The 24,716-nt window shown below is 54.1% G+C and overlaps 8 protein-coding genes across 8 annotated transcripts; 5 read left to right on the top strand and 3 right to left on the bottom strand.

Moving 5' to 3' along the window:
• Nucleotides 1-803: 803 nt before the first annotated feature.
• Nucleotides 804-4,034, top strand: NEUTE1DRAFT_121594 (uncharacterized protein; the record flags this gene model as incomplete). Its single annotated transcript, XM_009851780.1, has 5 exons — nt 804-999; nt 1,062-2,637; nt 2,698-2,760; nt 2,818-3,547; nt 3,675-4,034. 5 exons carry the CDS (start codon nt 804-806, stop codon nt 4,032-4,034), a joined length of 2,925 nt encoding a protein of 974 aa, XP_009850082.1.
• Nucleotides 4,035-4,419: 385 nt separating this feature from the next.
• NEUTE1DRAFT_121593 (proteasome component PUP2) lies at nt 4,420-5,971 on the bottom strand (the record flags this gene model as incomplete). The annotated part of the gene is made up of 4 exons (XM_009851779.1): nt 4,420-4,762; nt 4,840-5,365; nt 5,571-5,583; nt 5,728-5,971. The coding sequence occupies 4 exons, from the start codon at nt 5,750-5,752 to the stop codon at nt 4,589-4,591; spliced, it is 738 nt and encodes a 245-aa protein (XP_009850081.1).
• Nucleotides 5,972-6,734: 763 nt separating this feature from the next.
• NEUTE1DRAFT_121592 (uncharacterized protein) lies at nt 6,735-9,651 on the top strand (the record flags this gene model as incomplete). Its single annotated transcript, XM_009851778.1, has 2 exons — nt 6,735-9,029; nt 9,102-9,651. The coding sequence occupies 2 exons, from the start codon at nt 6,735-6,737 to the stop codon at nt 9,537-9,539; spliced, it is 2,733 nt and encodes a 910-aa protein (XP_009850080.1).
• Nucleotides 9,652-11,223: 1,572 nt separating this feature from the next.
• Nucleotides 11,224-14,477, top strand: NEUTE1DRAFT_80350 (nitrate reductase; the record flags this gene model as incomplete). The annotated part of the gene is made up of 3 exons (XM_009851777.1): nt 11,224-11,966; nt 12,012-13,440; nt 13,498-14,477. The coding sequence occupies 3 exons, from the start codon at nt 11,400-11,402 to the stop codon at nt 14,421-14,423; spliced, it is 2,922 nt and encodes a 973-aa protein (XP_009850079.1).
• Nucleotides 14,478-14,872: 395 nt separating this feature from the next.
• NEUTE1DRAFT_61668 (NADH dehydrogenase subunit) lies at nt 14,873-16,236 on the top strand (the record flags this gene model as incomplete). The annotated part of the gene is made up of 3 exons (XM_009851776.1): nt 14,873-15,633; nt 15,771-15,875; nt 15,938-16,236. 3 exons carry the CDS (start codon nt 14,981-14,983, stop codon nt 15,999-16,001), a joined length of 822 nt encoding a protein of 273 aa, XP_009850078.1.
• A 419-nt stretch (nt 16,237-16,655) lies between these two features.
• Nucleotides 16,656-18,317, top strand: NEUTE1DRAFT_136910 (uncharacterized protein; the record flags this gene model as incomplete). Its single annotated transcript, XM_009851775.1, has 1 exon — nt 16,656-18,317. One exon carries the CDS (start codon nt 16,656-16,658, stop codon nt 18,315-18,317), a length of 1,662 nt encoding a protein of 553 aa, XP_009850077.1.
• Nucleotides 18,318-18,520: 203 nt separating this feature from the next.
• Nucleotides 18,521-20,899, bottom strand: NEUTE1DRAFT_136909 (uncharacterized protein; the record flags this gene model as incomplete). The annotated part of the gene is made up of 6 exons (XM_009851774.1): nt 18,521-20,002; nt 20,054-20,179; nt 20,259-20,339; nt 20,457-20,533; nt 20,681-20,723; nt 20,828-20,899. The coding sequence occupies 6 exons, from the start codon at nt 20,897-20,899 to the stop codon at nt 18,521-18,523; spliced, it is 1,881 nt and encodes a 626-aa protein (XP_009850076.1).
• Nucleotides 20,900-21,428: 529 nt separating this feature from the next.
• Nucleotides 21,429-24,450, bottom strand: NEUTE1DRAFT_80343 (uncharacterized protein; the record flags this gene model as incomplete). Its single annotated transcript, XM_009851773.1, has 3 exons — nt 21,429-23,950; nt 24,024-24,241; nt 24,427-24,450. The coding sequence occupies 3 exons, from the start codon at nt 24,448-24,450 to the stop codon at nt 21,625-21,627; spliced, it is 2,568 nt and encodes an 855-aa protein (XP_009850075.1).
• Between the last annotated feature and the right edge of the window lie 266 nt (nt 24,451-24,716).

Below are 24,716 nucleotides of genomic sequence, written 5' to 3'. Positions count from 1 at the left end.
TGGACGAGCCTTGACCTTAGCTGGGCGGGCTTTTCACTTTAGGTCCTCGTATACTTCAGTGTCGTTCACGGCAAGCTCCGCCCTGCCCGTTCTTCTAGCCTACAACCGACAACCGTCACTCAGTCTCTTCTTTTCTAACAGGACCTGCTCGCTGGTAAGATACCTCAGCTCTGTCAAGCTCTCTTCTGTCTTTGACACCTTGGCAAAAGCAAAGCTGGGGTGGGGGCTTCCTTTTGTACCCTACTTATCTCTCTTCACTCTTTGACCTTGGTTCCGAGGTCCAAAGTCTCCAGCAACTGATCCTCCACTGCCGGATATCTGACCACAGGGTCTTTGTTGTCCGCAACTCTTCGCGGCCGAGTGCCGGGTTGCGGGTTACAAGTCACACCAGGTGTCTGGCCCACACACACCTTCGACGAGCTGCGTTGTTGCGGTATCTCCCCCGTCCCTTTGCTTTCACCGGCTACTTCGCGGTTCGTACGTCCAGGCGGAGATTTATTGTCCACTGGCCGCCCTCACTTACACTCGTTACCTTGTCTCAGCCGACCAATCTAGACTCGGGTGGACTTTCGGCCCAGTGTCTCGGAGACGGAGAGGCGTAGCAACATTCCTTTTGCACCTGGCCTTGTCACCACTTGTGCACCACTCCACCTTGAGTGGTCTGCTCGATGGTAATATTTGACCAGGTTATTCTCTTACTCTTGAGCTACCTAGGCATCGCATGAAAAAGTCAGGATCTCCTCGAACTCTTACCTCAATATCGTCCGACAGATCGCATACGACACCCATCAGGAAGCTTTGCCATGGATTCCACCGGGGCTGGCAGTTCTCCAGAGAAAAGCTCCTCTCCGGATCCCAAGCCGCCAGCATCTTCATCTGAAGCTGATACAGGCACTGGCGCTTCTGCAAGTGCCGGTACCGGTGCGGCGGCATCGGGTAGCCAAGAGGACCCCCCAAAGAAGGCACCAGTTAGGAAGAGAACAAAGACCGGTTGTCTCAGTACGTGACATCCCGAGGCTGCAATGCGCACCCCCCAAGCTATGAATGCTGACACGCCGCAGCTTGTCGAAAGCGACGCATCAAATGTGACGAAGCCAAGCCGATCTGTAACAACTGCACCAAATCCAAGAGACAATGTGAAGGCTACAACCAACGACTCACGTTCAAGGAGCCTCTGAGTTCTTACGGCCATGGCCCTACTCACTTTGGGCATCCCGTATACCATCAGCAGAACCGAAATCAATCTATCGGTGCTCCTCTGACGGCTACTCAGGCCAAAGCAGCAGCACAACAAGGATCACTTGCTGCTATCGCGCCAAAGCCACCACAAGTCGACTTTACGGGCACGGTGCCCATGTCCTTTGCGGCGCCGCAACAACAACAACACCAGACACACCGCCCCTTTCTGGCCGCTCAAGCTGGAGGTCCGGCTTCACAGACATCTTTCTATGGACAACTACCTAGTCCCAGCCAAAGCGTCTCTTCAGTAGGTCCTCCACCGGCGTCAGGCTGCCTTCCTCAACATGCATACGAGAGTGCCTTCCAGTTGATGTCTCCGACACATGGCTATGAGCCGAACCGGGTGATTGAGGCAGGTTCATCCAACTACAGCCACGCTTGGACAGCGACAAGTAAACAACACGGCCGGATTGTTGAAGAGGATGGGTTGCAACCTGACGTCAATGGGTTCGTCAAGGAGGAAACGTACTGGCAGTCCGACGATGAGGCATCCATGGCCGACTCGGAAGATGAAGATATCCCCATGGATGTCCACGATGCGCATCTCAAGTCAAATGACCTCGGTATCCACGTAGCCAGGCGGCTAGTAGCCCCCGCGGACGCATATGGTGTTCAGATGAGAACTGTTGCTGGGTTCCCGGAGATGAACGTCTTACAAACGTACATCCCCTCATCCATGAGCTCGCCTCTCAACGACTCTCAGACTGCCGCCGTGTTTTGGTACTTTGTCAACGTCACCGGGCAGAGCATGTCGCTTTACGAAAGACATCCGTTCGATCCCACACCCATGTTCCATGGCCAACCAGTGCCCAAGACCAGGCAACATATTTGGACTTACACTTTCCCCATCATGGCCTTCAACCATCCCGCTTTGATGCAAGCCATTCTCGCCCTAGCCAGTCTGCAAATAGCCAACCTAGCCCAAGTTCCCGCCACAGCAGCCATGAAGCACTACCACCTCTGTCTGCGCCGGATCGCCCGAAACTACCAAAGCCCCAGCCGGCGCACGCAACCGGCTACTCTCGCAGCCACGCTCCTGCTTGGCTACTACGAAGTCTGGAACTCGGACCACGACAAGTGGTGCCGACACATGTGGGGAGCGCACGCTATCATGAAAGAGATTCCCTTCCTGAAGATGACCAAGGAGATCTTTGCCCATCAACGAGAACGACAGCCCACTGCTTCTCTCGGTCCTGATCTCGCCCTGTACGAGGTCGACACGGAGCTGATCAGTCAGCTGACGGGCAAGAAGGTCACCTATGATGATCCGGAGGTGGCGAGCAAGAAGCGGCCGTATACGGAGAAGGACCTTGAGACTTATCAGCAGCTGAGGGATCTGTACTGGTGGTATTGCAAGATGGATGTTTATCAGAGTATTTTGGGAGGGACAAGGTTATTGTAAGTTTGGTTGTTGTTTGCTGATGGGAGTTGGAATACTTTGCTAACGAGGATGAACAGTATGCCGTATGATCAATGGGCTCAGTGTGCGCCGAGAGGAGAGTGTGGGAGGATGGATGCCATGTAAGTCAACTCGATCCCGCACTGAAAAGATATAACATGCTAATTCTTTCCCTCCAGCTACGGCACCTTCGACCACTTAATGCTCCTCCTCGGCCGCGTAGCGAACTTTGCTTCCCGAGACCTCGCCCGCAAGCGAAAAGCGCGCCGAGCCGGTGGCCCCCCTGGCAGCGCCGGACGAGGACAAGGACCACCAGGACATGGCTCACCCGGTCAAGGAGGGCCACCACCACCAGGCCAAGGCCCTCCTCCCGGCCACGGCGGTCCACCCCGAGGAGGCCCCCCTTCTTCCTCCTCCTCCTCCTCCTCCTCCGCTGGGCGCGGTCAATCCCCATCTCTCTTCGCCGGCCTCATGCCCACAAAGGGTACCTTCATCCCGCCTCAAGGCTTCTCCCCGCCCCGCGACCCGACCACCCCCGACACCGACTCCACCGACGACATGGACTACGACACAGCCACGCTCGCCGCCTTTCGCGAATGGGACGAGATCCGCTCAGCCTTTGAGCTCTTCAAGTCCCGACTCGGCCCGGACTTTGCGCCCATGGGTCCCGATCTCGCCACGCCGGAAATGACCCCCTTTGGACCCGCCTTGATGTACAGGACGTATAGTATTGCGGGCATTTGGATGAACTACTACATGGGATTGATCGCGCTGCAGAGGGCGCATCCCGCGATGCCGCCCGTGGCGATGATTGCGGCGGGGATGAGCGCGGAAAAGACGGCGCCGTGGGCATATACGGTTGCAAGGATCGCCGCGGGGTTGCATGAGGATACGAGCCATGTCAGTGCGGTTAGTACGCTCGTGGGGGCGGCGTTTATTGAGAGTGGGTTTTGTTTGTTTGTTGCTGGTATTCAGGTTGGTCTTTTCTTTCCCCCTCCCCTTATATTTCTAGTACTAACTTCCAATGCGTGAAAAGTTCCAAGAACCCCCCCAACGCCACTGGCTCATCTCCCGTCTACACGACATGGCCCGCCTAACAGGATGGCAATCCGCCCGCCAGATCGCCGACGGGTGCGAATCCGGGTGGATGAAGGCTGCGGAAATGGGTCGTGGTCCACCGTATCGACGGCTTTCTTCTTCTTCTTTTTCGGGTAGTAGTAATAGTAATTTTCTACCGATTTGGATGAGACCACGAAGAATCGACAAGAAGATCCGGGAGGAGCAGGCGGGAGAGAATCGGTTGGTGCTGGCTAGGACGGAGCATGCGCATTTTGCGCTGGGGTTGTTGTCGGTCGAACAGGATTTGGATCGGTTGGAGTTGAGTGAGGGGGAGTAATTAATTAATTACAAGTAGAGAGACCTTGGGTGTAGATACAATACGGGACTATATATATATATATATATATATATATATATATATACACATATATATATGCATGCATATAATTCGGGCGTTGAGGGTGGGTTGGGAAACATGAGATGAGCGGATTTTGACGAGCGAGTGAGTGGGTAGCGGATGAAGATGTGGGCATTATAGAATACCTTGATGTACTGTTTAAGAGGCTGGAACGGAATCCAAGTCCGAGACGAGAGATGGTGTTGAGTAAACAGTGTGTTGCCTGCTGAACGGCTTTCAGGTCGGTTACTCTCATACGCCTTTATCTTTTGCAAATTCGTTGCAAGGCGTGCTTGGAACGCTGGACATATGCCGTGGAATGGGGCGAATAGAGGCCACCAACCGCCAAAGTACTTTAGTTGGATTCGATTCATTAGACAGTTTCTCCCATCAAAAACCGGGGAGATGCTGCTTTCCATCCCGTTCGCCTGCTATCTCCAGCTATGCTTTAGTTTCCCATTTCCCTTCAACAACATTACATGACACATGCTTCTTTAGTTGGCGGGCAACCGCGCAACAACAGCGGCCATTTCCTCGTCTGTGTATATCCTGAAGCCCTTGTCCTTGGTGACGCTCGCCAGCTGCACGTTCTTGGCATCGAGCTTCTCCTCCATGACCTGCTTGAGCGTCTTGAGGACGAGCGTCTCGGCGTCTTCGAGGGTGAGGGACTACATGAGAACAAGAAAAAAAAAAGATTGTTAGCAGTAAATCCCTAACACGGTCCCGGACACCCTAGATAACCCACCTTGTGGTACTCATTCTGCAACTCGGCCTGCGCGCCCTCGCTACCGCTTCCAATTGCCTTTGCATCATAGCGATAAAATGTTCCCGACGGCTCGGCATGATACAGACTCGGGCCGTCCTCATCGTAGCCGGCAATCAGCAGCGCCACGCCAAAGGGGCGGGACATGATGCTCTCCTCGCCGTCGGCGCTCTCGCCGAAGCGCAGGGCCAGGTCGCAGATGGCCTGCGTGCAGCTCTCGACGCGCAGCTTCTCGTTGTAGTTGAAGGCGTGGCTCTGGCACTCGACGCGGGCGTGCTCGATCATGGAGCGCGCATCGGCCTGCAGACCCGACATGGCGGTCCCGATGTGGCGGTCGATCTCGACAATCTTCTCGACCGACGAGGTCTCGAGTAGGGTCGAGGTCACGCGCTTCTCGACGCCGAGAATGACGCCCTCCGAGGTGGCGACGCCGATGGCGGTGGAGCCGAGCTTGATGGCCTCGAGGGAGTACTCGACTTGGAAGAGGCGGCCTTCGGGGGAGAAGGTGCTGTGGGCATGGTTGTTAGTCTCTGGTTGAAGTAGATGGATGATTTGGATGTAGATGTTGTGGCAGGTTGTGTGGAGTTTTATCGGTGGTTGTTAGAGAGTAGTATCGAGGGATATGCGATCGAGTAGTGGCTGGAGGAGTATGGGGGGAGAGAGGGTGGTGTGGCCAAGCGTGAAAGTCGTTCGTTCGTCTGTATGTCACTTACTTGATGCCCCGATCTAGATGATGCGCGCAAGTATGTTAGCCATCCGTCAGTCCATGATGTCTGGTAGGTGTAGCTTGTTCCCTCAGGTGGCATCACTTGAAACTTGACATGGGCAAACCATCACCACAAAACCAAGTGAGGGTGGGTAGCGACTTACCGTATTCAGACCTTGCCATAAACATTTTGACGGTGTTGAGGGGAGCTCGAGTGGGGAGAGGGGTCCGGGATGTGTTGCTGTCGGGAGGTAAGCCTGGCTTTGCTGCTTATATGCGCCGGGCGTTGGTTGGTGACAGTCGAAGAGATGGTGTTAGTGTCGAGGGTCGGTGTCTTCAAATCGAGGACTGGTGATGTTGTTTGTTTTGGGAGAGATTGGATGATGCTGTGCCGTGGTGGTTTGGATGGGAAGCTGCCGTAAGGCCTGAACTGCCTGGGACCGACCGACGTCAAGCAGTTGGAATGGAAGCTCCAGGCACGACAGGCCGACGAAGCTCCTCTGCCAGGCGGGCCGGCCAATCCCCTGCACCCTAGCGGTAGGTGTCCCAAAAGGTACTTGCAGGTACGTACCTCTACCTTCCCACCTAGCAACCCGACTGTCAGCGCCTGGGGGAACCCCTCAGAGCGGCCCGGGTGCCCCTCCCTGCCCGTAGAAGCCGCCCGCTGGGCCATCATCCACTGAGACCGCTTGCTTGGCGGGTCCTCCTCCCTCTGATAACGCGTCCAATTGTTGCTGGTCGCGTCACTTCCATCAAGCATCCAGTCGGGTCTCCATTCCGCCGACACTCCAACATCCTCTCTCAGTCTCACTCAACTGTTGGAGTGCGATTGCTACCTTCTTGGCATCGCAATTCCTCCTCCATTTCCATATCCAACAACGTCTCCTCACAGGACAACCCTGTTGTTGTTACCCGGCAGATTTCCCGACCGCTGCTCGACCATCACAATACGTTAGGCTGACAAGCTACAAGTCCAAAGATAATGTACCCTTAGAAGAGGGCAACATCACCGGGTCTCCGACCGTCAACCTTCACCAAACCCAGACCCGACACGCCCGGCCCCAGATCCAGTCCAGCGGCCCACGACATTGTACATGGCCACGAGCCGCCAAACATATCCATAACCTTCTCCCACTTCCCCGACCGCCGCGCCGCCAGAGTCACCTCCGCAATGGGATCATCGGCCACCCTGGCCCCGACCCAATCCACATCACAGACACGTCCCACCAGCAGAACCCTCGTCAATGACCGCCGCCCAGCCAAAGTCCAGGTGACCACACGCGATCCTACCATGGCTCGATCCGGCCGGAACGCCGACCCCCTCAGCGCTGGTAGCGACACCCTCAAGTCCAGATCACGGAATGTCGAGTCAAGGCGGCCAAGAGGAGACAGCCGCGCTGCTGAACAACAACAACAACAACAACAACAACAACAACAACAACAACAACAACCACCACCACCACCGCCAGCCCCTTGGGAACCCGCCGCTACCCTACTCCCTCACACGTCAGCCCCTTTAGCTTCGCGAGTCTCGATACCGCCAGTTGCTTCGTCCGCACCTCAGACACTACAGCCGCGACCGCTTGCCGAGCTGTCCCTCAATGCGCAAGAGGCTGCGATCATCGAGGACCTGCTCTTCGTGTTTATGGGCTTCGAGGGACAGTACATTCGATTCGCAAAAGGCTACAATCCCTACGAGGAACGAGACCGCTTGTCTGGGCCACAATGGCGCATCCTATCTGGGCTGGATCCCAGCTTGCTGGACCTTACACAATCCATGCTGCGCATGGCTTCTCACTACACGGCGCTTGAGACCTTTGTTGATGTTCAGAGTCGCGAAGAATTCGGTGCCGTCAACCACGCCTTGTGCGCCTCGATCCGGAGGTATTTGCAGGAGTATATGGTCATGGTTGTCCAGCTGGAGACACAGTTTCTCAACGACAAGAACTTTACATTACAGCAACTCAACGTGCATATCCTTCCCAGCAGCCATCTGATGGCTCACATGTATGGGTTGGCGCTGGAGCTACTAAAGCGCAATGCGCTTCTGGATGACGATTCGGACGAATCGAGCGATAGTTCCGACGACGACTTCGATCACATCATCGAGCAGCTCAGAGACGGCGGTGATCTTGTACCGGGGAATATGACGGGCAAAAAGATATGCAAGGGAGGCGTGGTATTGGGGTTGATTACCAAGAGACTGGAGTCGCTATCTGGAGACCCGTCCGCCAGAGTGCTACTCACAACTCTGCTACGGGACGCAAGCCGACCATACATGGCCATGTTGAACGAGTGGTTGCACCATGGAAGCATCAACGACCCACATTCCGAGTTTCTGATCAAAGAACAAAAGAGTATTCGCAGGGATCGATTAGAGCAGGATTATACCGACGAATACTGGGAGAGGCGATATACGATACGAGATCACGATGTGCCACCTCAACTGGAGGCCGTCAAAGACAAGGTCTTGCTGGCTGGCAAATACCTGAACGTTGTCCGAGAGTGCGGAGGCGTCGATGTTAGTCGCAAGATGCAGGACGTACCAAACTCGTTCGACGACAATAGGTTTTTGGAGAATATCAGCAGCGCCTACGCTCATGCCAACGGATCGCTAATGCAATTGCTTCTTACCACACACGAGCTGCCGGCGAGACTACGATCGTTAAAGCACTACTTTTTCCTGGACCCTTCGGATTACTTCAACTACTTTTTGGAACTAGGAACGTCCGAACTACGAAAGCCCGTCAAGGTGGTGAACACTGGCAAACTCCAGTCTTTGCTCGATTTAGTCCTACGGCAACCGGGAAGCATAGTCTGTCTTGACAAGTTCAAGGAGGATGTCAAGGTGGAGATGAATGAGATTACGCTACTCAAATCGCTTCAGCGGGTCGTTAACATTACCGGTATTGAGCAAGGCGAGGCGCTTCAGCTTACATCAAACCAACCGTTGGAAGGCGACAAAAACGCCACTGGATTTACCTCGCTACAGCTCGACTATACTGTTCCCTTCCCGGTGTCTCTTGTTATTAGCAGGAAGACCATTTGGCGTTATCAGGCCTTGTTCCGCTACCTTTTGTCACTGCGTTACCTCGAGACCCAACTATCGGTCACATGGTATACTCACGCAAGCGGCACGGCCTGGACACACCGTTCATCTAACCGCATGCTGGAGATCTGGAAGCGAAGGGTATGGACACTCCGAGCTCGTATGCTTGTATTCGTTCAGCAGCTGCTTTATTTTTGCACTGCCGAGGTAATCGAGCCGAACTGGCAGAAGCTCATGAACACGCTCCGGGAGATTGAGAACAACTGCGCTGGTGTGACTACACAAGACGGTACCTCTACGCCAAGGGCATCATCTGCCAAGAAGCCTCATACCGTCGATGGGCTTATGCAGGAACACGTGGATTTCCTGGACACTTGCTTGAAGGAATGCATGTTGACCAACAGCAAGTTGTTACGAGTATGTCTTGTCCCCCCTTATCTCCTACCCTAAATATTCCGAATAATACAAACTAACTAACAAACCCCCCAGATCCACTCCAAACTAATGCAAACCTGCTCCGTCTTCGCCACCTACACCAACTGGCTCTCCCGGGAGCTCGAAAAGTCGGATCCAGACCTGACAGGCAACACCAAGCCGCCCATTATGACGGACGATCAATGGCGACAGTTCCTTCTGATTCGGGGCCAACGGCAGCAACAGCAACAGCAATCCAAAGACGGAGACACAGCCATGGAAAACGACAAGAACCCCGAGACGAGAATGAACGAGCTCTTTGACGTGATACGCAAGTGGGAAAGCAACTTTAGTCGACACCTGCAGATCCTGCTGGACGCACTGAACCACTATGCGGCAACGGAGACGGTGGTGCTGTTGAGTCTCTGTGCGCGCTTGAGTACGGCTAATCAGGGGACCGAGTATGCTGGGCTGAGGAGTGAGGAGGACGGGGGGCATGGTGGGGGGTCATGATGATGCTTCACTGGGGGGTGTAGTGTAGGGGTGCGAAGTGTGGATATGTGATGAGAGAGGGCAGAGTAAAGCAGAAAGGGCATTATTATTACCGTGATACCACCCATAACCGAATCAAGAAAGATGAATAATTCAGAGAAAGAAGAATAAGAATAAGAAGAAGCATTATTGCTTGACAGTGTTGATTGACTAGACAGAACGGTTGGAACGTTCGGTTTAAAGTCGTCATTACGTTCAAGCTCATGTTTAGTTTCATCCCAACTGAGCCAGAACCGATCTCATCCGGAGATGCTTTTTTCGCCGCCGCCGCCGCCGCCTCCAGATACCGAACTGCAGCCAGACGGCTTGGTTATGTTATCCGGATATCGGAACGGTTTTCCGTTCCTTTTGCGCCTGCGCTGCCCCCGTTACCGACGCGGGGGTTTTGTTCAGGGCGCCCAGGGGACCCAGAGGGGCGGTTTTGGTTTTTACCTTTTTTTTTTTTTTTTTTTTTTTTTTTTTTTTTCTCTCTTTTTTTTTGTCTTTTTTTGATTTGGTCTTTTTTTTTTGATTTGTAGTTACCGTGTCGTGTCGTTGGCTTGTGAGCTGTTGTTGAATGGCTTGCTTGATTCATGGATCTCCGGGGCGCGCGCTCCGCGCCCGCCCGCCTATCTAACAAAGCTATGTACACTATCACAAACCTTATCAATCATGTGCCATCCCATCATCTCATTCGTCAAAAGACACCCATGACATTCTAGTGTAATGCAGTATGTACATAAGAGCCGAACGGGAGCCGGGACTACACTACACTACGGTCGGTACATACACTAGGTAGATAAGTACTACTGATTATTTCTGAGTGGGAGAGGTAAATCCGCGGAGCGACTGACTGCCCAAAAGACAGATGAATTTGGTTTCTCCGTGGCAACCGGTGATGTTCGTTTTCCCCTTTTTCGTTTTGTTCCATTTTTGGTTCTAGAAAACAAGGGTATGTTATTAAATGCGGGAAAAAAATAGTGTGAAAAAAATCTATTACCAACAGTTTGGGACAGAGTGACGTATGGGGAACTAGATAACGGTTCAGGTACCACCAGCACCACCACCCACCAGTACCACCACCACCCACACAACTAACTACCCTATCTGTATGGTAGCTCGGTAGGTCGTACGAGGGTCAGTTCAGTGCAGTTCAGTTCAGAGCGGTGCAGTTCAGTTCGCAGTAACAAAACAACAACAAAAACAGATGCTTGCTAAGTATCCACGAACGATCAATCCTGCCAGCCTGTAGTGCCTGGACGGGATGTGACGAACCCTTCTCAAACGCCCCCCGGAAAGAAATTTGTAAAAATTTCATGACACAATACTACCCAGAACTAGTTAGTACCTTTGGGTTGTGTTATTACATATTCATTCGCTTTTGCGCCTTCTCGTTAGTGAGAGAAAGAAAGAAAGAAAGAGGCGTTACATAGAGCTGGGCTGTTCTAGACTTACTATGCATGTATGTATGTACACTGGGGGCAGATGTTAGGGGAAACCCACCACCGATCTTGATTGAGTACATACATGGTTATATCTGTCATCGTTTGTTGATCACTGGACTCTGTTATCTGCATTGTTTTTTTGGGGCGTGTGTTCTTTCAACTTATTTGTTTTCAGAATTATTTTCAGTCAGTTCAAGAGAGCTCAACCCATATTCGGTTGTACAACATATCTAAAAGTATATTTGAAGTACATACACCCTTCAAGCAACAGCTCTTTCTTTTTTCTCTTCTTTCTTGCCTTTGCTAAATCCTGTTAGCGCTTTTATTGGTTCGCTTATCACTTACACATTTTGCCTACCTACCTACCTACCTACCTACCTACCTCACGAGCATCATCATGGAGGCTCCAGCTCTCGAGCAGCGTCAAAGTCTTCATGGCTCCTCCGAACGCCAACAGAGATTCACATCTCTCATCTTGCCAAATGGCGCTGCAGCAGCAGAGAAGAACCCAATGGCGGCGGCGGACTACTGTCCGTCTGACAACGACAATGACATTGACGAACTCACCAGCACACGCACCGCCAGCCCGACAACAACCGACTTCTCATCCTCATCCGACGACAACTCTACAACATTAGAGACCTCCGTTAACTACTCACACTCATCCAACACCAACACCAACACCTCCTGCCCGCCCTCCCCAATAACCACAACAAAAACCTCCTCATCACTCATCTCCAAACCGTCCTACCCCCTCCCCCCACCCTCCACCCGACTAACCACCATCCTCCCCACCGACCTCAAAACCCCCGACCACCTCATCCCGCGCGACCCGCGCCTGATTCGCCTCACGGGATCCCACCCCTTCAACGTCGAACCGCCGCTCACTGCGCTCTTCGAGCACGGATTTCTGACGCCGCAAAACCTCCATTACGTGCGGAACCACGGGCCCGTTCCTACATCTGTCGCTACCGCTCCCGCCACCACCACCATCAGTGAGGAGGAGGAGGTGGACGACTCGCTACTAAACTGGGAATTCACCGTCGAAGGACTCGTCGAGCACCCCCTAACAATCAGCGTGCGGGAGTTGATGGACGCTTCCAAATGGGACAACGTCACGTACCCCGTTACATTAGTGTGCGCGGGAAACAGGCGAAAAGAACAAAACGTGCTCCGAAAATCGAAGGGGTTCTCATGGGGAGCGGGCGGGCTATCGACTGCGTTGTGGACGGGGGTGGGCCTTTCTGAGATATTGGCGAAAGCGAAACCACTAACTAAAAAGGGGGCGAGGTACGTCTGCTTTGAGGGCGCAGATCAGCTGCCGAATGGGACGTACGGAACCAGTGTCAAGCTTGCGTGGGCGATGGATCCACATAAGGGAATCATGGTGGCGCATAAGATGAATGGAGAGGAACTGCATCCTGATCATGGACGGCCGGTCAGGGTGGTGGTGCCGGGACAGATTGGTGGACGGAGTGTCAAGTGGTTGAAGAGGATTGTGGTTACCAAGGGGCCGAGCGAGAATTGGTATCATGTTTTTGATAATAGGGTGTTGCCGACGACGGTGGGGCCGGAGGAGAGTGGGGAGAAGACGGAGGAGATGGAGAGGGTGTGGAGGGATGAGAGGTATGCGATTTATGATTTAAATGTGAACAGTGTGATTTGTGAGCCGGGGCATGGGGAGGTTGTGTCGCTGAGAGGGAAGGAAGAGGGGGAGACGTACAGGTTGAGGGGATATGCGTACGCGGGTGGAGGGAGGAGGGTGACGAGGTTGGAGGTAACGCTTGATCAGGGGAAGAGCTGGAGGCTGGCGGGCATTGAGTACCCAGAGGATCGGTATCGGGAAGCTCAAGATGGGGAGGAGTTGTTTGGTGGAAGGTTGGATGTGTCGTGGCGGGAGAGCTGCTTTTGTTGGTGTTTCTGGGATTTGGAGATTCCTCTTTCCGAGCTGCGCGAGGCAAAGGATGTGTGCATCCGAGCGATGGATGAGTCGCTGGCGCTACAGCCCAAGGAGATGTATTGGAGTGTGCTGGGGATGATGAATAACCCTTGGTTTCGGGTCGTTATTCATCATGAGGGCGATACCTTGCGTTTCGAGCATCCTACTCAACCGATGCTGACGTCGGACGGTTGGATGGATCGAGTGAAGAAGGAGGGCGGGAACCTTGCTAATGGCTTTTGGGGTGAGAAAGTCCCCGGGGCTGAGGAGAACGTCGTCAAACAAGGGCCTGTCAAGGAGATCAGCATGGTGGATGACAAGGTCACTCGACTTATCACACTTGAAGAGCTCCGCCAGCACGATGGTGAGGAAGAGCCCTGGTTCGTCGTGAACGGCCAAGTTTACGACGGGACGCCGTTCCTCGAAGGTCATCCAGGTGGTGCTGCCTCCATCACCGGCGCTGCTGGACAGGACGTAACCGACGAGTTCCTAGCCATTCGTAAGTCCACCTCTTTCTGGTCCATCGTCATGAGTCCATCTAACTGACTCTTCACAGACAGCGAAAATGCCAAAGCAATGATGCCAACCTACCACATCGGCACCCTCACTCCCTCCGCCCTCGCGGCTCTCAAGTCCTCCTCCACCTCGGACCCAGCTCTCAGCGATCCCAGCCGCCCCATCTTCCTCCAGTCCAAGACATGGAACAGCGCCATCCTCACCTCCAAAGAATCCGTCTCCCCGGATACCAAAATCTTCCACTTCACTTTGTCACACCCTGCCCAATCCATTGGGCTCCCCGTCGGCCAACATCTCATGATGCGACTCCCTGACCCTGCTAAACCCACCGAATCTATCATCCGCGCTTACACGCCCATCTCGGACGGCACTTCGGAGCGGGGAACTCTCCGGGTGTTGGTCAAGATCTACTACGCTTCTCCTACCGAAGATATAAAGGGAGGACAAATGACACAGGCGCTGGATGCTTTGGCAGTGGGGAAAGCCGTGGAGTTCAAAGGACCGGTGGGCAAGTTTGTCTACCAAGGACGGGGCGTCTGTTCTGTCAATGGACGAGAGAGGAAGGTCAAGAGGTTTGTCATGATTTGTGGTGGGTCGGGTGTGACGCCTATCTACCAGGTTCTGAGGGCTGTTGCTGTGGATGAGCAAGATGGGACGGAGTGTTTGGTGTTGGATGGGAATAGGGTAGAGGGGGATATTTTGATGAAGAGGGAGTTGGATGAGTTGGTGGAGAGGGTCAAACCCGAGGGGAGGTGTAGGGTCAAGTATACGCTGAGTAGACCGGGTGAAGAGTGGACAGGGCTGAGAGGAAGGTTGGATAAAACGATGCTGGAAAGAGAGGTTGGAGAACGGGATTTGAGAGAGGAGACGATGGTGTTGCTGTGTGGACCCGAGGGGATGCAGAATATGGTTCGGGAGGTGTTGAAGGGGCTGGGGTGGAAGGACGAGGATGTGTTGGTTTTCTGAGCAAATGTTTTGAGCGTAGCGTAGCGTGGCAATGAAAGTGAAACTGTTGAATGACGTTTTGTGTTCATCGTGGCAAGTGTTGTGAGCCTCCTCGCTCATCATGAAGCTGAGTGGGTGGGTGGTGTTGGTGAAGTGGCCTGGGGATAACATCTCCGCGGAATGACAGCTGACAAGGCGTTTGCAAGCACAGCTTCATGTAGCTGAGACAGGCCTAAGTTACCCCGCTGTAGCTTGCTGTGTGCAATCGTTTGTCCGTAGACAACAGGAGACAATTGGCCAATGAGAGCAGCAGCGGGGAGCTCCCGAGCACGTGCCACATCATGTGAATGGCATCGTTCAGTCGCCGTACTGCACTGTACCGCACAAGCTCTGACGTCCCGTTCATCACTCCATCAATGCCAGGCCCGGGCGCTGTACATTACTGTTAGTACCTCTGCCATCCCGGTCCACCTTCTGGACTCCTCTCTCTGGAGCCTCGTCCCCTCGACAACCCACAATCCACCCCACCCCACCGGACCCCGAGTCAGTCAACAACCTCACGACACGACTCGGAAACCATGCGCGCGGCACTCCGATTGCTCGCGACCGCGACGGGTACCGTCCGCCCGTCCGCCCGCTTCCTCAAGCCCGGCTCCCCGACCGGCCTCACCGGCCTCGGCACCCACCCGTCGCCGCGCTCCGCCCTGCTGTACCTCTACAACCACACCCTCGACAAGCTCAAGCAGATCCCCGAGCACTCGCTGTACCGCCAGTCCGCCGAGGCCCTGACCAAGCACCGCCTCGCCATCGTCGAGCAGTACGTGCCCGACGGCTACGACGCCTGGCAGGAGCGCGCCCGCAAGCTGCTCGAGAAGCACAAGAGCGACCTCACGGCCCGCCAGTTCGACGGCCAACATGCCCGCCTCGTCGAAGGCCCCGACGGCCGCGCTTACTTCATCCGCCAGATGGTCACCCCGCAGGACTGGCGCGACGTCGAGTGGGATGGTGCCGTCCTGGATCCGCACTTTTCCTGGGTTCAGACCGGCGAGGATGTCGTCGGCGCGGTCAAGCTGGAAGACAGTGACAAGCTGCTCGAGCTGGACAAGATCAGGGAATCAGACCCGGTTGCGTATCGCCAGGGTCTCAGGGATCTCGGTATCAAGATGGGCGGTGTTGTCGAGGACAAGAGCCCCGTCGAGTGGGAGTCGGAGCCACCGTTGAGCGCTGAACAGTGCGTGTTCCCCTTCCTTGTGGATATGACATCTATGGGCCCTGATCCCTGTCTTTTATGTCCCGCTATTGCAGCTCTCCACATGGGTGCTGGATGCGGTATTCGCAGAAATATGCTGACATCTGATTTTCGTACAGGATTGCTGAGATGGAGGCCAGGATTGGTTCTGGCTTGATTGAGGAGGTTGTTCAGGTTGCCGAAGGCGAGCTTAAGCTGGTTGACATTATGACCCAGGCCAGGCCGTAAGTTTTATTTTCTGTCCTTAAGCATGCGATTATTGGTCAGGTGGACTAACCCGTCACAGTTGGGAAGCTCTTGAGGAGGAGGCGCCAGAGGGCCAATGGACTTACTTTGAGCGTAAGGAGTAAACAAACATCGACAGACATAGAGAATGGGAACACAGGACCAACCAGGCCATGACGGCCACCTATTTTATGAGCGTTACGAAGAAGGAGGGCATTTTCCAGCCAGTTGTACCTATACCATACCACGCCGGGAGATGTTTATAATCATAGACTTTGGCAGGCGTGAATGAACATGCCCTCCTCAGGTGTTGTGGGCTTTACACTAAGGTAGTAGGTCTACCTTTAAAAACTATGTGACAAGAAGTAGTGATATCTGTGGTTGGATGATACAGTGGTAAGTCTAAGTGGCATTGCTGAGGATGATGATCACCGAGTGGGTCCATGACCAATGTACACAACAGCCTTCGACTACATGTAGCAAACCTCCAAGGGCGTCTTTACAAGACCATGGCTCTTGTGTAAGGATCAGAGTAAAGATTTTGTGTGTTCATTAACTTCGAAAGTCTTCCCAAGTGATGCAGGGTTCACAAGGCGGGGTTGACCAACCGGGGATTTTACCATTTGAGTTTTCTTTCACTCGCTTTTCCACTTGACGAAACTTTTACCAAAACATCAAAACATCACTCATCAACAAATACACCAAAACATTTCCACAGTCACCAACAAAGTCGAAGCATATCATCCAGATAAATCAACAAAAAAACGATCGTATATCTCATGGACTCCCGCTCCCCAACCAAGCGCAAACGCGCCCTCTCAACAACCTCAACCACCTACTCAGCAACACCCTCCTCCTCAACTATCATCAACCCCCTCTCCCACCCGCCTTCCACCCTCAAACAATTTCTCCCAGCCGGCAACTCCCCCGACGCACCCCTCCCCTCCTCCATCTACCCCGACTTCCCCCACCGACCCCTTCCCTCCTCACCTACTTCATCTCATCCTCGCTCTCGATCTCGCTCCCGCCGCAGCAGCTTCGCCAGCACCACCTTCAACTCCGACGCCGGCGACACCGACGCCGAAACAGACGGATGGACAACTATAACAGATCACGACACCATCTCCGTCACCAGCACGGGAAAACCCTACGCCAAGCGCGACCCCGTCCGCAGCACAGCCAAGCTGCACAAAGCGCATCAATCGCGCGTTGGCGCACTGGTCGCTATTATTCAGCGCTGTTTAGCCGAGGGGGACATAGCGCTGGCGAGAAGGGCGTTCGGCTTGCTGGTGAGGGCGGACGTAAATGGGCGGAAGGTGGATTTGCGGTTTGGTGGGTATTGGGAGTTGGGAGCGGAGGTGTTGATGAGGGTAGGGGAAAACCAGGGGAATCAGTTGGGGGGAGGGTCACAAGGCGGGTTGCTTGGGGATGGGACGCAGATGGAAGAGGAAGAGCGGGAGGGGGTATACGGGGAGGGACCATCTGGGGAAGGGGAGATGGAAGAGGAGGATGTAAAAGAGAGGAGGGAACGCAACCGATTACTCCGCGCAGCACAAAATCGGGATCGAGTCCGGGCATACTACGAGACGCTAATCCATTTACATCCATGGAGCAGGCTGCATCCTAACAAAATGGGCGCGGTGGATTTCTATCCTGCGCTGTTTGGGTTCGAGATGGAGGCTTGTTTTGCGGAACATCGGTACGGGGTGGAACAACTTGACAGACACCATTTCATTGATGACGACGACGATGATCTACCAAAGTTCGGAGGGGATGATGATCACATGCAAATCGACCAGCAATCATCCCTCGATCCCCTCGACCCCCTGAGGTCCTCACCACCTTCACCATCTGCTTACTACCCCAGTCACTCCAGTCACTCCAGACAGATGGATACCGTCAACGTCCACCCTCTATACCGAACAGAAATGGAAGAGGATGAAAGAAGAAGCAAAAGGCCGGAAGTAAGACTAAGAAGAGAGAAAGAGAAACTGAGAATAAAGGCGTTGGAGCAAATGAAGGATGTAGCGAGACGCATGGATGCCGTCTTGGAGAATACCCCCTATAATAAAGATGTGGAGCTGGTGAGGTTGAGAGCCATGGTGGCGCTTTATGTGGGGGATTTGAGCGTGCCTGTTACGGTCACTCAGGTGGAAGGGGAGGGGGGCAGTGGGTGGAAGTCGCATGAGGAGAGGATGAATGAGGAGGAGGGAAGGAGGGCACAGGCTGCTGAGAGGGATAGGGCGAGGGTATTGTTTATAAAAATGAGGGAGTTGAGAGGGGGGGAGTTGGAGGAGGGGGATGAGTGGATTTTGGAGTTGATTAGTGGCGGTGGTGGTGGTGCTGAAGGTGATGGGGAGGATGAGGATGTGGAGGGGGAGGAAGAGGAAGGGGGGGATAGGGGGAGGAGTAGAGGTACGTTTGCTTTGGCTATGAGGTGAAGTTGGCGTTGTTTAGCTTACTATTTTTCAATAGTTTGATATCCCAAAGGAGTTGAATAACGAGATATTGTCGTAAAGGTTATCAAACCAAGTCTGTAAAGTGATATTATCAACGATCTACACACCTCTTCTCCTGCTCTCACAACTGTCCTATATCTTCCCCCCGAATTTTCTTCCAACCGCCATCCCACCCCCTTTACTCTTTACTTCCCCCACCGCTGAAAGATCATAGCCCGATTCGAATTGCCCACCACCACACACCAATTCCCCTCGGGACTCCACGCCACCTGCCTCCCCACAAAATGCTGTCCCTTGCCATCCACCGTAACCGTCTTATGCGGTTTAATCTCCTTGTGCGAATCCGTAATATCACACTGGTCATGCCACTCATCCAGCTGCTTTTGAGTGTATCCTCCCAGTCCTATGCCCGGGGGCCTGCTTGCTGCTGTTTGGGTAGTCGTGGCCGTAGCCGTAGCCGTGGCCGTAGCCGTAGCCGTGGCCGTAGCCGTGGTGGTAGTAGATCCTCTCGAGCCCGGTCTCTCCCTCGAACTCGAACCTGGTCTACCACTACCACCAGCAGCACCAGCAGCAGAAAGCAAAGTCTCGCGATCAGGACTAGTGGACGTCCCGGTACCAAGTTGTTTTCCTGAAGTCCGTCCACCAGAACCAACACCCCCTGTTGTCTTGTAGTTCGCCGCCGCTGCCGTCGTCGCCGCTGCCGCTGCCGTAGAAGAAAGATACGCAGTATTTCCCCCACCTGCCTCTCCCGTCACCGTCCGTCTGGGCGCCTTCCTCGCAGGCATCCACCCAGGCTGCTCAACCACCCTCACCCTCTCTCTCCTCTCTCTCCCCTCCGCCTCGGCTTCTTCTTCTTCAGCCTCCCTAAGTTCCCCCAAAAACCGCTGCCAACTACCCAACCGGCTCAAATCCCAAAACATAAACTTATTCCGCGCATTACAAAATGCCAACACGGGATGTTTTCCCCCTTGTGCATGCAGAACTTTGAAGCGCATGTAGAACTGGCCTTTGCAATCGACCGTTTTGAACTGGAGCAGTCGGGTAAAGTAGGCTGGGCGCGTCTCGGGGTTGAGGTCGGGGGCTTGCCAGAAGGCGGAGCGGGTGAGTTTGGAGGGGTCAAAGGTTGTGGGGGCTGTTGATAATGGTAGGTCGTTACCCTGAAATGAAGAGGAGGTGGAGGGGGGAGAAGAAGGGGAGGGGAAGGGGGAGGAGGGGGACATAGAAGAAGAAGAGGACGAGGAGGAAAAGCCTGATATAGACCACAAAACAATAGTTTCTTCCCAGCAGGCGCGAGATAGGATGAGGTCGCCGAAGAAGGAGACGCAGTCCACCAGCGAGTTATGGATCTCCTTTGTGGAAAAGTGCGGGTAGTGGATGACCAAAGGGTGAGTGACGGGTTCGGAAGGACAAGGCGGGATGGTCCACAGGTTGATGGTTTGGTCGTGGCCTGCTGACAGTAAGTAGCGGCCCGTGTCGTGGAAGGCGATGCTCAGCAGGTCCCAGGTGTGGGCGTCGCCTCCGAGGATGAACATGCACGGTTGCGCGGAGTGGATGGGGAGGAGAGACCAGAGGCGCACGGTGGTGTCGTCGGAGCAGGAGGCGATGAGGGAGGGGGTGAGCGGGGAGGTGACGAGGTCGTTGATGCCGCCGCCGTGGCCTACGAGGGTCTGTTTCTGTCATTAGCATCGCATAGGGGAATAATGGAGGGTACCACAAACCTTGACTAACTTTCCCTGTTTGACATCGTAGACTTTCACCTTTGCATCCGCCCCGGCTATACAAAGCCATGGTTGACCCGTCTCCATGTCTTTGGACCAGCAGCATGAACAGTTTGCTGCGTCATCCTATTCACCAATACACATACATTAGCACATTCTCATCTATCCGAACGGCCACACAGTTGGGGTCGAATCGAAAACTCACATCATCGTCCCTTATCAACTTCAACACCTCGACAGGATTGGTGCTGCTGTCCGTATTTTGATTGATGCGACATATGATCACCTGTGTGTTGGCTAGTAATTAGCATATCTCCTTGAGTTACTCATAAACCATGAAACAAATCACAAACATCCAACAATCATCAAAGTGACAGTCAGTGAAACAAGAACAAGAACGTACATGCTTCTTACTAGCTATGGCGAACACGGGCGGGGCGCCGACGGGGTTGTACGGGTAGAATTTCACGTCGAAGAATTCTGTTAAGTCATTGTTGTTCAGTTCATTTGTTTAGTTTAGTTTATCAATTCTCACACACACACTGGGGTTTGACACTCCTGGACTCTCTCATATGTCCCCGGGAGAACCAAAAAAAAAAAATCACCAAAGTGAGACACCGGACGTACCATGTGCTATCGACTCGCCAGAGACGGGATCTTTCCAGTCGTCCTGTTTGGGGGAGGTCAGCAAGTTGGCCTCCTCCTTCGTCATCATTGGGCGTGCGTGCATAATATATAGAATAGCTTCTGCTAACTTGGTAGAATTAGTCGTACCTGGAAATTGATAGACGCCCTCAACTTGGGCAAATCCCACTCGTTCGAGGTCGGGGCTTTATTAGTGGGCATCGTATGGTGTTCCTTTGATTTTTGACTCCTGATATGCAAACGACTCAGAGATGAACCATTTGCTTGAAAATGTCTTTTGTCAATACCACTATCCGAAAGTAATTGTCGGGTCCGGGATCTCGAAAGGTTCGCGATGGTGGTTGATCAAGGTTGGGCACAGGTTCGCGCGGTCCCGACAAATTTGCATCAGATGCCGTTCAGGTTTCGATCTAATGTAATGACCCACTGCTATTTCGCATACTGAAAAGATGTCTATGTCGCTGTCCAAAAATTCCACATATCATGATCATCGAAGTGTTTGTAGTTGGAGAAATGCCTTGCTCAAGCACACGCGTTGCGGGACGCGACGTGCTTGAATCATAAAGTGAAAGCTTGGGAGGACAGAGGTACCTCGTCGGTACTTAGTTGTGCACAGTTGATCCACCAGAGAGTGAGTACCTCTAAAGTATCTCACAACGACATCCCATCACTCCGTTTGGCAAGCACGTCACAACAACATTCACCGTTTCCGAATCCCAAAACTCAAAATTGATCGAACAATAAATGCATTTCCCCAGTTAAAACCTATAAACCCATTTCAGCTAAAAGAAATCCCTCTCTCTATCTAAATGGACAAATGCTGAAAGTTTTATCTACCCATCCACAACACACTCAAGAAAAAAGCTCCTCGCTATTCCCTTATATGCCAGAAAATTACGCCCCAACCACAAGAAAATCAACCAAGTTTAAGCAGTGGTCTCCTCCTTCATGGAAACATCACCCTCGGCATCCTTGACCTGCTCCTCGGCAGCCGCTGGAGCCTCAACAGTGACATCCGTCTTGGCCTCCGCAGGGGTCTCGGTCTCCTCAGCCTTGACCTCCTCCTCGCCCTCCTTCTTTGCCTCAGCACCCTCCTTGGGCGCATCCCGCTTGATACCCATGTTGATCAAGGGAGTGGTGTCGTTGTAGATACGGAGCAACATCGCACTGCGATCCTCCTTAGGCAGCATGAGGTTCAACGACTGGAAGCTCTTCCACAGTGGGAGAGCCATGTGCTCGTTGAACTCCTCATCGTCGCCATCGGGCTCAACGCGGAGGACGCAGCATCCAAGAGCCAAGTCACGGACGCGCTCACCAATCTCGTCGAGCTTCTCCCACTCGCCGTTGGCGATCTTGGGGAACATCTCAATGAGCAGCTTCTTCAGCGTCTCCTTCTTCTTGAGCACAACGACGCGCTCAGCGCCCACGTAGCCGTGTAGGATGGGCATACCCTCGGACTGGATGCGCCAGCGGCAGACCTCGGCCGAGGGAGCATCCTGCTTGACGTACATCTTCACACCACCGTGGATGAACTTGACGCCACGGCCCTCGTTCATGACGAGAATGTCGCGCACCAAGGCGCTGGTGTAGTAGATGGCCTTGGCGGGCTCGCCCGTGGCGTTACGGATCATGTATCGGTCCGCGGGGAAGCGGGGAGAAATCTTGTAGAAGTCGGCAATGTTCTTGATGACCTCGTGGTCGGCAGGGAGGTACTTGAAGGGCTCCTCATAAGAGCCCTGCTGCTTCTGCTTGCGCTCTGGTTGGACCTCACCCTCCTTGGGGGCCTCCTTGGGAGTCTCGGCAGGGGTCTCAGCCGGGGTCTCGGTAGCCTCCTCCTTGGCAGCGGGCTCCTCGGTAGCAGGAGTCTCCTCAACGGGGGCAACCTCCTCAGCCTTGGCCTCCTCGGCGGGCTCAACGGGCGCCTCCTCAATCACCACGTCCTCGGTCTTGGCAGCCTCATCATTCTCGGTCTTCTGCTTCTTAGCCTCCTCAGTGCCCTCGGCCTCCTCCAAGGGGCGCTTGGGAGCTTGCTTCTTCTCCTTTGGCCTGACCTCCTCAGGCTTGGCCTTGAACTCGGCCTTCTTTTGGAGCACAGTAATGAAGAAACCACCGGTATCCTGCTGGTGAGCGTAGACACGCATGCACCTCTCCAGAGGGAGGTCGGCGCAAATGCTGCCCTCGGGACGGGGGAACATGGACTCAACGAGACGGCTGGGAGTAATACCATCCTCAGTGGACTTGGCGTGATCCTCAACCTCCTGCCAGCTGTTCCAGACACGGGCGGACTTGTCCATGATCTTCCACTTGCGCATGCCGGGCTTGCGCTGGAGCAGAGGAAGCTGGTCGGCGCAGTCGACAATCTCAATCTTGTCAGGACCACCGCAGCGCTCGATGGCGGCGGCAACGACGGACTCGTTCTCGACGGGGTTCATGGAGCAGGTGGAGTAGACCATGCGGCCGCCGGGCTTGAGCATCTGGAGAGCACGCACGAGGATGCGGACTTGCGTAAGGTGCAGACCCAAGGCGGCAGCAGGAGCCCAATCCTTCCAAAGGTTGACGTTCTTCCTGAGGGTGCCATCACCGGAGCAGGGCACATCGGCCAAGATACGGTCGAACTTGAGGTAGTTGGGCTTGCTAGGGTCCTCGGGGTTGGGTATCCTGAGGGAGGGGTACATGGTGGCGTCGTGGTTGGTGACGATCATGTTGGGGGAGGAGAGACGCTTGAGCTGATGGATCAGCATGTGAGATCTCTTGTAGTCGGCGTCGTTGGCAATGAGCATGCCGGTAGCTCTGCCGTCGTCGCTGGGGTCGGCGTCGAGGCGGGCGGCGTCGTCATCGGCGCTCTTGATCTCGTCGACGGAACCGCCGAACTGCTTGATGACGTGACGGATTCTGGCCTCCTCGCCACGGTGAATCATCTCAAGGAGCTGGGCGGCCTTGCTGCCGGGGGCGGCACACATGTCGAGGACGGTCATGCCGGGGCGGAGGTCCATGAGAAGGGGAGGAATCATGGAGACGACCTCCTGACGGGAGATGTTGCCGACGCTGGTCTCGGAAACCAAAAACTTCTGGAAGGCCGAGAAGGGAGGGAACTTGCGAATCACGTTCTTGGGGGTGGTCATCCACCAGGCGAGGCCGTCGGGGTACCAGGGCACAGGCTGAGGGGGCTCGACGACGGCGCCATCGTAGGTGATTCTGGTAATTTCGGGGATGTAGCGGGTCTGGAGGAGGTTCTTGACGGCGAGAGCGTGTCTGTTGTGAAGAGAAGGTAAGCAATTGGATGGAAGTAGGTCATGAAGACATGAGACGGCCAAGGTGACTGTACCCCTTGGAGCCGCAGAAGCGGAAGCTGTTGGGCAGCTCCCTCTTCAGGGCAGCCCAGAACTGTTCACGCTCCTCCTCGGGCAGCTGGAGAAGGTCGTTGTAGTAGCCTTCGAGCCTTTCGTTCTGCTTGACGACCTCGGGGTATCTAGTGTAAGGCTGGTGACCTCCACGGTTGTCATCACGGTTACGCTTGCCGCCACGGCCACCGCCACGGCCCTTCTGTAACACATACACACGTCGGTCAGTACGTTTAGTTTTGGAAGGTGAGGATGGCAACACTGCAACATGGAATGGATGACTGGGGGACTCGAGTATGACAAGTGAAGGAAGTCGAGGCTGATGACGTGGGATATATAATAAAAAAAAAAGAAAGAGAGAAGAGCTGCTGCTGAGGTAGAACGTACCCTGAAGTTACCACCGCGACCCATGTTTGAGAGATTCGCAATTGGGGATACAAAGATGTGTCCGCTTGCGATACTCAACTTTGGTAGCCGGAGTCGAAGTGTTGGAGGAGGAGGAAGAAAAAAAAGTGACATGCGGCAACGCCAGTCTCTGTCGCGTGCAAGTCGAGACTCGAAACAAAAGCCGTCGCCGCAAACTTAAAATGTGGGGGTGGGGGGACTAGGAATGGCGCTAACCGAGGGAACTTGAAAAATGCGTGTTTCAATTGGTCGTTATTTTACATGGAGCAACT

Source organism: Neurospora tetrasperma, assembly GCF_000213175.1.
Source record: "Neurospora tetrasperma FGSC 2508 unplaced genomic scaffold NEUTE1scaffold_2, whole genome shotgun sequence".
Lineage (NCBI taxonomy): Eukaryota > Fungi > Ascomycota > Sordariomycetes > Sordariales > Sordariaceae > Neurospora > Neurospora tetrasperma.
Note: the sequence above shows the minus strand (reverse complement) of the source record. Positions and strands in the feature narration are given on the sequence as shown.